We start from the raw sequence: 14,157 nt of genomic DNA, 5'->3' as shown, positions 1-14,157 counted from the left end.
GATCAACTTAGTAATCATCAGCTGTTTCTTTTATTATTTTTTAATGAGCTAGGATGGAGTGAAGAAATAACCAGGAAATATTAAAAATGACACAACCAATCATAGACCCAGGCTGAATAAGTCAGGTGGGATCAGCATTATCTGAGATGGGGGGCTTACTTTGGTTGTGCAGAGCTGGGTGCACATACAGATTGAGCAATTATCATTAAGTGAGTAAGACAATAGCTGGGGTCTCACTTTTCTATCTGGATCCTCAGTTCCTAGGTATCTGCCCTGTTTCTCTTGTCTGCATCTGGACCTAGACCAATGTGTGGGGAAAATCAGTCCAGTGTCTCTGAATTTCTCCTCCTGGGCCTCTTCTGGAAGCCCCAGCAGCAGCAGCTCCTCTTCGTGCTCTTCCTGAGCATGTACCTGGCCACGGTCCTGGGAAACCTGCTCATCATCCTGGCCATCAGCACAGATTCCCGCCTGCACACCCCCATGTATTTCTTCCTCAGCAGCCTATCCTTTGTGGATGTCTGCTTCTCCTCCACAACGGTCTCCAGGATGCTGGTCAACCACATAATTGGGAGTCAAACCATCTCTTTCTCCGGATGTCTCACACAGATGTATATTTTCATTGTGTTTTCAGACATGGACAATTTCCTCCTGGCTGTGATGGCCTATGACCGCTTTGTTGCTGTATGCTACCCCTTACACTATACAAGTAAAATAACCCATCAGCTCTGCGCCCTGCTGATCACTGGGTCTTGGGGCATTGCCAATGTGAATGCTCTGTTGCATACCCTACTGATGGCTCGGCTTTCATTCAGTGCAGACAACAGGATCTCCCACTTCTTCTGTGATGTGGCTGCTCTTCTGAAGCTCTCCTGCTCTGACACACACCTCAATGAGATGGTGATTAATACTGAGGGGGTTCTGATAATGATCGCACCATTTGTTTGCATCCTAGTTTCCTACATTTGCATCACCTCTGCTGTCCTGAGAGTCCCATCTGCAAAGGGAAAGTGGAAAGCCTTCTCCACTTGTGGCTCCCACCTGGCTGTGGTTTCCCTCTTCTATGGCACCATCATTGCTGTGTATTTCAACCCTTCATCCTCCCACTCAGCTGAGAAGGACACCATAACTACTGTGATGTACACGGTGGTGACCCCCATGCTGAACCCCTTCATCTATAGTCTGAGGAACAAAGACATGAAAGAGGCTCTAAGAAAACTGATTAGCAAAGAGACAGGTTTTATTCAAAGGAAGCATCAGCAGGTATAGGAACTTTTTTTTAAAAACGAGAATCCTTTTATTAGGGGCCTGTACAACTCTTATCACAATCCTTACATCCAACCATTGTGTCAAGCACATTTGTAAGTTTGTTGCTATCATCATTCTCAAACATTTTCTTTCTACTTGAGCCCTTGATATCAGTTCCTCTTTTCTCCTCCTCTCTTCCTCCCTCTTGATAATTTATAAATTTTCATTATATTTTCATGTATGGAAACTTTTCCCAGCTCACTTTCATATATTTATCTCCATCCATAAATATTTTCGATGAACTATTCACAAGACTTGAGGGGTCCTGGTGGTGTATAAGTTACACATTGGACTGATAACTGCAAAGTCAGCAGTTCTAAACCTCTAGTCACTCCATGCAAGAAAGATGAGATTTTATACTTCTGGAAAGAGTTACAGCTTAGAAAACACAGACAGTTTTACCCTAAGCTACACGTTCACTAGAGCTCAAAATTGACTTGATCGCTATGAGTTTGCTGTGAATTTTTAGTCCCCAAACCTACCTATCTGTGACCTTTGCCTCTTTTTTGGACTGGATTTTTTTAAAATAAAGAAAAATTCTTTCATAGCTACTATGTTATTAATTACTTTTGCTCTGGTTACATATTTTAAATTTTCTTTTCCAAATCATTTTAGTGGGTGTCTCTTATATATCTTATGACAATCCATCATTCAATTGTTATAAGCACACTTGTACATATGTTGTTATCAATATTTCCAAAACAATTTCTTTTACTGGAGACCTTGGTATCAGTTCCTCTTCCCAACCCCACCCCCACTCCATCCTTGTGAATCCTTGATCAAATAGATATTATTATTGTTATTTCATATCTTACACCATCCATTGTATCCCTTCACCTACATTTTGATTATGTGTCACTCTGGGAGGGTGGTTATATATCCAACCTTATGATCAGTTCCCACTCTCTCCTCCACCCTTCCCAATACCCTCATGGTTATTGCTACTCCCACTACCGTTCCTTCAGGGTTTATCTATCAAGGATTCCATGTGTCCAGAACTATTAACTATAAAAATGTGTGCATTCCAGTCTAGCCAGAATTGTTAGGTAGAATTGGGTCATGATAGTGGGTGGGGTGAGGTGGGAAGAAGCATTCAAGAACTAGGGGAATGTTGTGTGTTTCCTCGGTTCTATACTGTACCCTGGCTGAATCATCCCTTTTTGTGACTCTTCTGAGGAGCTGTCCAATTGTCTACATATGGGCTTTGGGTCCCCAATCAGAATCCCTCTTGTTCACATTGATATCATTGTTTGTTTTGGATCTTTTGTTACCTGATACCTGATTCCACTAATACCCCGTGATTACACAGGCTGGTGTGCTTCTTCCGTGTGGGCTTTGTTGGTTTCCTGCTAGATGGCCTCTTGTTTAACTTCAAGCCTTCTAAACCCCACATGCTATATCTTTTGAAAGCCTAGCACCATCAGCCTTATTCGCCACATTTCTTCACCACATTTGCTTATGTACCCATTTTGTCTTCAGCAGTCATGTCAGGAAGGTGAGTATCACAGTGTCAAGTTATTAGAGCAAAGCGTTCTTGTGCTTAGGGAGGCATTGAATAGAGGCCCAAAGGCCATTTGCTATCTGAAAACTTAACATATAACCATATGTATATTGGCCTATATTCCTATCATTATACAATAATATATTTGCATATATACATGCCTATAGCTATACCTCTAGAAATAGCTCTGTGTCCTATTTCTTTCCTCTATTTCCTTTCACCTTCCTCCTGTCCCACTATCACACTCACCTTCCATTAGACTCTCAGTAAATCCTCTCTGATACATTGCACTTGATAAAACCCCACCAGGCATTCTACACCCTCCTTGCCTTGATTCTAAGTGACTTCTCTCTTAATTCCAACAATTTCTAGGTAATGATATTAATTGTTAATTACTACATTATAAAATGTTTTACAAAATTAAGCTTTCCTTTTTAAGCAGTTAGTTTGAAGAGCTCCAGCTTTTCAAATATTTTTCCATTTCCCTGTTGGAAATGCTTTAAGAATCCACATCTCAAAGCTGTGGCCCATGAACAAACCTATAGGATAGAGACAACTGCCTCATAGGTTTTTCAAGGCTTCCGATCTTTATTTGAGAAGACTGTCATAGCTTCCTCCACAGAATGGCTGGGATGTCATGGAATGAGAAGGAAAAAAACCTAAGGATAAAATGCGACCCAAATCCAAACCATTGCAATGAAGTACATTCTGTTTCATAGCAACCCTGTAGGACAGAGCAGAACAGCTCCTGAGGTTTGTGGAGACTGTAAATCTTTATAGGAGCAAACACCCTGATGCTTTTTAGTGGAGTACCTGGTGGGACCAAACTGCCAATCTGTGGTTAGTAGCCCAATGTATGTCTCACAGTGCCACCAGGGATCCTTGAATCTCCCTCCATGGTGTTTCAGTCTGGCTGCTTGTATCACCTAGGGAGCTTTTACAGTAAAGTGCTGCTCAAGGAAGGGAGGAGCCAGTCAGATCGACAAAATATACAACTTTCCTCTAGTTCAGTGGTTCTCAACCTTCCTAAGGCCGCAACCCTTTAATACAGTTCCTCATGTTGTGGTGACTCCCAACCATAACATTATTTTTGTTGCTACCTCATAACTGTAATTTTGCTACTGTTATGAATCATAATGTAAATGTCTGATATGCAGGATGTATTTTCATTGATACAGATTGAACATAATTAAAGCATAGTGACTAATCACACAACAATATGTAATTATATATTGTGAAATATTTGTTTGTTTTCTGATGGTCCTAAGTGGCCTCTGTGAAAGGGTCCTTTGACCTGTTTTAGTTCTTTTAAAGATATCATTTTATTGGGGGCTTCTACAAATCTTATCATATCCATACATCCATCCACTGTATGTCAAGCACATTTGTTTCCCTCATTCTCAAAACATTTGCTTTCTACTTGAGCCCTTGGCATCAGCTCGTCATTTTTCCAAACAGATATGTTACAAACAGATATGTTATTATATGTTATTAATATGTCATATTTTACACTGTCTGAAGCCTCCCTTTGTCAGGGTACCTGCCCTAACACATCATCACGGGTCCGGTAGGCGCAATTGTACAGCGATAATAAGTAAAGATTATAGTAAAGTCATAAAGAGCATGAGAGATAGAAGAGAGATTGAAATAGTGCAGTCAGACACATTTAATGGTAGCAATGCTCACTCACCTCAACCTCACTTGGAGGTCCACGTGGAGAGAGATATTTAATGTTAACTAAGGCTTTTATAGTCTCTGGGGACATGCAAGCCCCCTAATTACAGGTGAAGGCATAGGTCACAGGAAAGGGTTGTGCTATCGTAATATAGTAATGGGAGGGGGGTGATCTAGGGGGTATACACACAATAGGAAGAGGAGGGATTGGGGGTATACATGTGGCAAAATGGGCAAATCCTAAATGCAGGGTGGTAACCTAACTTTGGATGTCACTGAGCTGGTTTTGACCTGTTCTCTGAATCTCCATAGAAACCACTATTAGTAGCGTGTAAACCCCACCTACAGGAACAAAATCAATGATTGCAAACCTTACGGGAGAAGTAGCTCATTGTCCTTAGAAGCAGGGAGCAGGCCTACCCATAGTGGATTGTCTCCTCCCCATGACCCTTTTCTAAGGGGATGTCCAGTGGCCTATAAATGATGTGATTTTTTGTTCTTTGATGCCTAATACCTGATCCCTTCCCTAACTTGTGGTCGCACAGGCTGGTGTGCTCCTTCTATTTGGGCTTTGTTGCTTCTGAGCTAAATGGCTGCTTGTTTACCTTCAAGCCTTTAAGACCCCAGAAACGATATCTTTTTATAGCCAGGCACCATCAGCTTTCTTCACCACATTTGCTTATGCACACATTTATCTTCAGCGATTGTGTCGTGAAGGTGAGCATACTGGAATGCCAATTTAATAGAACAAAGTGTTCTTGCATTGAAGGGTTACTTGGGTGGAGGCCCACTGTCCACCTGCTACCTTAATACTAAACCTATAAATATATGCACATAGATCTATTTCCCCATCAATATATAAAAATATATTTACATATGTAGATGCCTATATTTAGACCTCTATAAATATCCTTTGTCTACTAGTTCTTTCCTCTATTTCCTTTTACTTCCCTCTTCTCTCACTCTGATGCTCAGTCTTGATTTGGTTTCAACAATTCATCTCGGTTCCATTGCCCTTCATCAAGCCCTACCAGGCCTCTTACACACTCCTCGCCACTGATTTTGTATCACTTGTTCCCTTGACCCTGGGTTGGTCAGCACTATCTCCTTTCCCCCACCTCCCCCTCTCCTGTGTACCTCCGGAATCATCAGCCCCATTGTTTTCTCCTCCAGACTATCTTATCTAGATAGATCTGAAGAGATAATAATATGCACAAAAAACAAGACAGAGAAAAACAAAGAGACAAAAGAAAACAAAACGATGACAACAACCAAAAAACCAATGACAAAAAAATTAAAAAAACAAACAAACCCCGTAACTAGTTCAAGATCTGTTTGTTGACCTCTAGGAGTGTCCTCCAGTCAAGTCCCATGGGGTGCCACGCCCTGGCCCCAAAGTCTATCCATGACACTCCCTTGGGAACTCCCTGCTCTGCTCCCCGTACTGCTCTGCCAGAAGCCATTAGTGTTTTGCCTCTGTGTGTTGCGGTCAGACCAGGTGCAATCCATCATTGTATCTCCAGTGTTGTCCCCATAGGTCTATGGTTCAGTGAGGGACGTTATGTCTCATAGTGGGGCCTGCTGTATGGTCCTTTCTGTGCATTGGGTGCTCTGAGTGGGAATATTATCCTTAAGGCTTAATAGCCAGGATGCACTCCCCTTTCTCTTTCTCCCCCTTCGTTTCCTCCTGTGTGCTCTGATCAGTCATATCCTTCTCCCAGAGCTGCAGCTTCAGTGCTGTCCTCTAAAGTAAATTGTTCTGGCAGGAGGGGCAGCTGTTCATGTAGTTGGGATTGGTGCTGTGCCCTGGGACCCCTCCACTCACTGCCCACTCCATGCCGGCACACTGCATTCACATGTCAGAACACCTGGTTGAAGTCTGGTCCCTCTTTCCCTGTGGCGATATAAACAATACCCTCCCCTCAGGAGGGTTAGTGCCCTGTTCCCCCTCCCACTATACATTTCTATCTATTTTCCCACCCTCCTTTTTAGTTGGCTAACATTGTACATATGGATTTTGTCTGGCCCCTGCCGTGCTACCTGGACCTCACCCCAGGAATGTTTGCATAGAGTAGCTTTATCCCTATGCCCTCTTTACATTTTTTTAAAAAAAAGTTTACCTCAGTGGACTCATGCTGTATTTGTGCTTTTGTGCTTGGCTTACTTCACTTAGAATGATTTCCTCTAATTCTTCCCATGTGGCGATATGCTTCATATGTTCATCACTGCTTTCTAGCGATGTGTAGTACTCCATTGCATGTTTGTGAACTGTGCCGCGATGAACATTGGAGCACAGATGTCTGGCTGTGGTTTGTTTCTCGCCTCTTCTGGGTTTATGCCCAGCAGGGGGATTGCAGGGACATATGGTAGCTCAATTTCCATCTGTTTTAGATATCACCAAATTTATTTCCATGGTGGCTGTACATACCTACAGGTCCACTAGAAGTGGATGAGAGTTCCTATCTCTCCACAGCCCCTCCAACACTTGTTGCTTTCTGATTTTTTTGAATTCGGTTTTCTTTGATGGTGTTAGGTGGTATATCATAGTTGTTTTAATTTGCATTTCTCTTATGGCTAGTTATTGACACCACTTTCTCACATGTTTATTGGCTATTTGGATTTCTGCCCTTGTGAAGCTTCTGTTCAGGTCCTTCTCCCACCTCCTAAAGGCAATTAGTTTTTTTCTTTTCTTTTTGGAAGCTAGCAGAGTATTGCAGAATTTAGTAATAAGACCTTTGCCTGATATGTTATTGCTAAATATATTTTCCAAGTCCGTGGGCTCTCTTATTACTCTGTTGATGAATTCTTTCAATGTACACAGGTGATTTATCTTCAGTATATCCCACTTGCCAATTTGTGACTCCTCTGTATTTGTATCCTTTCCTATTTCTGATAGCCTCTGTATTCCTTGTGCAAGGTTCTCAGCTTTGTCCTCCTTTAGTTCTTCAATGCTCCCCCCCCCATTATCATGACCCCAAATCTACCTTACAAAAGGGCTCTACCAGAGCATGTACACAGGTATAGATAAGAGCTGGAAACACAGGGGATCGAGGACAGATAAACCTCGGAGGACCAATAATTAGAGTAGTGATACCAGGAGGGGAAGGGGAATATGGGGGGGGTGTAGATAGGGAGAACCAATCTCAATGATCTACATAGTACCCCATCCAAGGGGGACAGACAACAGGAAAGTGGGTGAAGGGACACATTGGTCAGTGTGAGACATGAAAAATAATAATTTATAAATTATCAAGGGTTCATGGGGGAGGAAGTTTGGGGGAGGGAGGGGAAAAATGAGGAGTTGATCCTAAGGGATCAGTAGAAAGAAAAATTATTGGACATGACTATGGCCACAAATGTACAAATGCGCTTGACATAAAGAATGTAAATATGGATTGTGGTAAGAGCAGTATGAGCTCTCAGTAAAATGGGAAAAAAGGATCAATGACATTGAAAAACTTTTACCTAGACTGATAGAGGAAAAAATAGAGAAAGGATGAAAATAATAAATGAACACAGGAACATAGCAGCTGACTAGACAGAAATATGGCTTTAATAGCATATCGTGAACAACTAAGTGGCAGCATACTGGGCTATGCAGATGAAATGGATACATTCTTAGAAGTATACAACCTACCCAAACTGACTCAAGTCTCAACAGACACACAGAGGGGATACTGAATCAGTGATCAAATACTGCCCCAAAGCAACAAATTCTGGGTTCTCAGGAGAATTCTATCAAACATTTAGAGAAGAATCGCAACAATACTGTTTAAACTCCTCCAAAATATACAGAAAGGAAAATGTAATTATTGGGTGCTGCTGAGTCAGTTCAGACTGATAACGACCCTGTGTACAGCAGAGTCAAACACTGCCTGGTCCTGTGCTGTGCTCATAATCGTTACACTTGAGTCCATTGCTGGAGCTACTATGTCAATCTCTTTCCTTGATGGTATTCCTCTTTTTTTGCTAATTATCGACCAGGCATGATGTCCTTTTCATGGGACTGGCTTCCCCTGATCATATGTTCAAGTAATGTGAAATAAATCTCTCTATTTTCCCTTCTAAAAAGTAGCTTGGCAGCATCTTCAAAACAGATTTTATATTCATGGTCCATTTAATATGATTGGCCAATGCTATAAAACAAATGTATAAATTCTTCTGCACTATGACTTATTCCCTGAGAAGCTTTCATACGCATATGCGGTGATTGAAAATACGATAACAAACTCCATGGTTAGGCTGGGTTCTCTAGAGAAGCAAACCCAGTAATATATACAGATATTAGTAAATAAATAAATCTATTTATTTATATAAACAAAGTGGCTCACATAGTTGTAGAAATGGATAAATCTAGTTCAGTTCAAATTTGTGCATCAGATGTTAAACTGAAGGCTTCCCCTGACTTGTGTCAGGAACCAGGGTCAGGAACCAGGGCCAGGAATACCATATGCTGCTGGATGCAGTCACAGGTGAATCCCAGGTTGGCAGGCTAGATGGCAGACCACTGAGGGCTTCCTGGGTTGGAAGGAAATATGAAATTAAAAAAGGAAAGCATCATCATCACCATCAACAACAACAACATCAGGCTTGCACTAACAGCACAGCAATACCCAAGTTTTCTTGTTAAGTTAGAAGTAAAAAAAGCATGAACTGAATTCCCAATTCTGTAGATCTAAGCTCTGGTCAACAACGTGATGAGAATTGAGGCCCCAGAGGATTCTGTTTGGGACTTGTCTCCCGCCAAATGCTGCTATCTACAAGTTCTGATTTAGGAGTTACATCATACTCACTGTCATCATTGCTGGGTTCAAATGGGCCAAAAGGTAAGTGAGACAATTACTCTCTTATGTTTCTAATGAGGCTCTCAGGGAATTTGGTCCCAGTGGGCATAGAGACTCCTGTAAATGCTGGCTGTATGATTCCTCCAAACATTTTTCAGGGTTAGCAGACTGTACAATGAACCCCTACTCCTCACTTGTTCAGGACTTGCCTATATTTCCAATACTTTCTAATCCCCATGACATTGAGAAGTACTGGCCAGTTATACAGAGGTGAAGAACACATGGGAGCTGTAATACCTCCTTCAGGTAGGATTATATCAGAGGAGATAGAAATAATTTTTTATTAAGACATGAAGTTCTTTTAGGCATTCTTTGTTAAATCTTGCAGATCCAGGGAGCATTAACATGAGTTCTAGATCAAGTACGTGCATCTTGATATAAACTTAGCAATCATCAACTGTTTTCTTTTTTAATGAGCTGTGATGGAGTGAAGAAATAACCAGGAAATATTTAAAAAGACATACACAATCATAGACCCAGGCTAATAAGTCAGGTGGGCTCAGCACTATCTGAGATGGGGGGCTTACTTTGGTTGTGCAGAGCTGGGTGCAAATACAGATTGAGCAATTCTGATAAAGTGAGTAAGACCATGGCTGGGGCCTGACTTTTCCTATCTGGATCCTAAGTTTCTAGGTATCTGCTCTGTTTATCTTGTCTTCATCCTGGCCTAGACCAATGTGTGGGGAAAACCAGTCAAGTGTCTCAGAATTTCTCCTCTTGGGACTCTCCAAGAAGCCCCAGCAGCAGCAGCTTCTCTTTGTGATCTTCCTGAGTATGTACTTGGTCACAGTCCTGGGAAACCTGCTCATCATCCTAGCCATCAGCACAGACTCCCGCCTGCACACCCCCATGTACTTCTTCCTCAGCACCCTATCCTTCGTGGATGTCTGCTTCTCCTCCACAACGGTCTCCAGGATGCTGGTCAACCACATAATTGGGAGTCAAACCATCTCTTTCTCCGGATGTCTCACACAGATGTATATTTTCCTTGTGTTTAGCAGCATGGACAATTTCCTCCTGGCTGTGATGGCCTATGATCGCTTTGTTGCTGTGTGCTACCCTTTACACTATACAAGTAAGATGACCCATCAGCTCTGTGCCCTGCTGGTCACTGGGTCTTGGGGCATTGCCAATCTGAATGCTCTGTTGCAAACCCTGTTGATGGCTCAGCTTTCATTCAGTGCAGACAACGGAATCTCCCACTTCTTCTGTGATGTGCCTGCTCTCCTGAGACTCTCCTGCTCTGACACACAGCTCAATGAGATGATGGTTCTTACTGTGGGAGGTCTGATAATGGCAATCCCATTGGTTTGCATATTGGTTTCCTATGTTTGCATCACCTCTGCTGTCCTGAGAGTCCCATCAGCAAAGGGAAAGTGGAAAGCCTTCTCCACTTGTTCCTCCCACCTGGCTGTGGTTTCCCTCTTCTATGGCACCATCATTGCTGTGTATTTCAACCCTTCATCCTCCCACTCAGCTGAGAAGGACACCATAACTTCCATCATGTACACGGTGGTGACCCCCATGCTGAACCCCTTCATCTATAGTCTGAGGAACAAAGACATGAAAGAGGCTCTAAGAAAACTGATTATCCAAGAGACAGGTTTTATCTGAAGTCTGGACTATCATGGACTATTGATCTATCAACAGGCATAGAAACTTTGCCAGCTTACTGTAACCTATTGATCTCTGTCCATAAACATTTTCGACAATCTATTCACAATAATTGAGGGGTCCTGGTGGTGTAGGGGTTACACATTGGTCTGAGAACTGCAAAGTCATTAGTTCTAAACCACTAGCTCTTCCACGGGAGCAAGATGAGAATTTCTACTTCTGGAAAGAGTGACAGCTTAGGAAATCACAGACACAGTTCTACCTAGTGCTAAAAGGTCACTATGAGTCAAAATTGACTTGATGCTCATGAATTTGGTGTGAATTTTTAGTCACAAGACCTACCTATCTGTGACCTTTGTCCTTTTTTTCCCGACTGGATTTTTCAAAATTAAGAATATATATTCTTTCATAGCTACTATTTGACGACATATTTTTCTTACCAGTTACATATTTAAAAATTTTATTTTTTAAATCATTTTATTGGGGGGCTCTTATAAATCTTATGAGAATCCATCATTCAATGGTAATAAGCACACTTGTACATATGTTGTCATCAACATTTCCAAAACATTTTCTATCTACTGGAACCTGGGTTCCTTTTTGGCCCCTTTAATCCCCTTCCATTGTCATGAATCCTTGACCAAATAGATTTTATTATTTCATATCTTACAGTGTCCGCTCTCTCCCTTCACTTATGTTTTGATTATTTGTCCCCCTGGGGGTGGGGGTGATTATATATCCAACCTTGTGATCAGTTCCCACTCCCCTCTCTACCCTCATGGTATTGCCACTCCACTACTCTTCCTTCAGGGATTATCTATCCTGGATTCCATGTGTCCAGAACTATTATCTATACCCATGTGTATACTCTGGTGTAGCCAGATTTGTTAGGTAGAACTGGGTCATGATAGTGGGTGGGATGGGGTGGGGGGGAGCATTCAAGAACTTAGAGGCATGTTGTGTGTTTTCTCAGTGCTATACTGCACTTTTGCTGAATCATCACTTCTTTACGACCCTTTTGAGGGAATATCCAATTGTCTACAGATGGACTTTGGATCTCCAATCAGATCCACCCCCTCTTTTACATTGATATAATTCTTTGTCTTGGATCTTTTTTACCTGATACTGGATGCCATCACCACCTGTGATCACACAGCCTGGTGTACTTCTTCCATGTGGGCTCTGTTGCTTCCCTGCTAGATAGCCACTTTTAAACTTCAAGCCTTAAAGATCCCACATGCTATATCTTTTGAAAGCCATGGACCATCAGCTTTCTTCACCACATTTGCTTATTCACCCAGTTTGTCTTCAGCAATCATATTGGGAAGGTATCACCGAGTGCCAAGTTATTTTAGCAAAATGTTCTTGTACTTATGGAGGCCATGAATAGAGGCCCAACATCCATCTTCTATCTTAATACTTAACATATAAATATATGTACATTGACCTATATCCCTACCGTTATAAATTAGTATATATAAATTAGTATATTTACATATATATCCCTATCATTATAAATTAATATATTTACATATATATACCTGTACCTATACCTCTCGAAATAGCTTTTGTGTCTTAGTTCTTTTTAAAAAAAATCATATTATTGAGGGCTTGTACAATTGTTATCACAATCCGTACATACATCCATTGTGTCAAGCACATATGTGCATTTGCCGCCATCATCATTCTCAAAACATTTGCCTTCTACTGGAGCCCTTAATATGGCCTGCTCTTCACCCCTCCTCCCTCCCCACTCCCCCTTCCTTCATGAACCCCCTATAATTCATAAATTATTATTGTTTTGTCATATATTACACTGTTTGACGTCTCCTCCCTCCTCTTCTCTGCTGTCCATCCCCCAGGGAGGAGGCTATACATAGATTCTTGTAATTGGTTCCCCCTTTCAACCCCATATTCCCTCCACCTTCCAGGCATCACCACTCTCACCACTGGTCCTGAAGGAGTCATCTGGCCTGGATTCCCTGTGTTTCCAGTTGCTATCTGTACCAATGTACATCCTCTGGTCTAGCCAGATTTGTAAGGTAGAATTGGGATCACGAGTGTGGGGTGGGGGAGGAAGCATTTAAGAACTAGAGGAAAGTTATATGTTTAATGGTTGCTACCCTGCACCCTGACTCGCTCAGCTCCTCCCCACAACCCTTCAGTAAGGGGATGTCCAGTTGGCTACTGATGGGCTTTGAGTCTCCACTCTGCACTCACCCACATTTAAAATGATATAATTTTTGTTCTTTGATGCTTGATACCTGAACCCTTTGACAGCTCGTGGTCACACAGGCTGGTGTGCTTCATCCATGTGGGCTTTGTTGCTTCTAAGCTAGATGGCCACTTGCTTACTTTCATGCCTTTAAGACCCAAGACACTATATCTTTTGATAGCCGGGCAACATCAGCTTTCTTCACCATATTTTCTTATGCACATATTTGTCTTCAGCGATCATATCAGGAAGGTGGGCACCCACTGTTATGATTTTTAGTTCCTTGATGTCTGGTAACTTGTCCCTTCTACACCTTGTGCTCAGACAGGCTGGTGTGCTTCTTCTATGTGGGCTTTGATGCTTCTCAGCTAGATGGCTGCTTATTTATCTTCAAGCCTTTACGACCCCAGCCACTATATTTTTTGATAGTCGGTCACCATTAGCTTTCTTCACCACATTTGCTTATGCACACATTTTTCTTCAGCAATTGTGTTAGGAAGGTGTACATCCAGGAATGCCAATTTAATAGAACAACGTGTTCTTGCAATGAGTAAGTAATTGAGTGGAGGTCCAATGTCCATCTGCTGCCTTAATACTAAACCTATAAATATATGCACATAGATCTGTTTCCCCACACTCATATATAAATATATTTACATATGTACATTCTATAAATACCCTTTGTCACCTAGTTCTTTCCTCTATTTCTTTTTAGTTTTCTCTTGTCCCACTATCATGCTCGACCTTCATTTGGGTTTCAGTAATTTCTTTCGGTTACATTGCCTTTGCTGAATCCCTACCAGGCCCCTCACACCCTCCTTGCCACTGATTTTGGGTCACTTGTTGCCACTCTGTCCCTGGGTTGGTCAGCACCAACTCGTAACCCCCACCTCCCCCTGTCCCGTGTCCCCCCAGAACCACTGGTCCTGTTTTTTTTTTTCCCTGCAGACTATTCATCTAATCTATCTTATCTAGATAGATCTGTTGAGTTAATAATTTGCACC

General features: G+C 41.9%; 2 protein-coding genes across 2 annotated transcripts; both read left to right on the top strand.

Annotated features, from left to right (window-relative positions):
• Positions 1-306: 306 nt before the first annotated feature.
• On the top strand, positions 307-1,266 carry LOC142422834 (olfactory receptor 1F1-like). The gene has a single exon (XM_075528066.1). The coding sequence runs from the start codon at positions 307-309 to the stop codon at positions 1,264-1,266; it is 960 nt and encodes a 319-aa protein (XP_075384181.1).
• An 8,733-nt stretch (positions 1,267-9,999) lies between these two features.
• On the top strand, positions 10,000-10,938 carry LOC142422833 (olfactory receptor 1F1-like). The gene has a single exon (XM_075528065.1). It carries the CDS (start codon positions 10,000-10,002, stop codon positions 10,936-10,938), a length of 939 nt encoding a protein of 312 aa, XP_075384180.1.
• Positions 10,939-14,157: the final 3,219 nt, after the last annotated feature.

Source organism: Tenrec ecaudatus, chromosome 12, assembly GCF_050624435.1.
Source record: "Tenrec ecaudatus isolate mTenEca1 chromosome 12, mTenEca1.hap1, whole genome shotgun sequence".
Classification (NCBI taxonomy): Eukaryota; Metazoa; Chordata; class Mammalia; order Afrosoricida; family Tenrecidae; genus Tenrec; species Tenrec ecaudatus.
The sequence above is the reverse complement of the archived record's forward strand: the minus strand, read 5'-3'. Positions and strand labels throughout refer to the sequence as shown.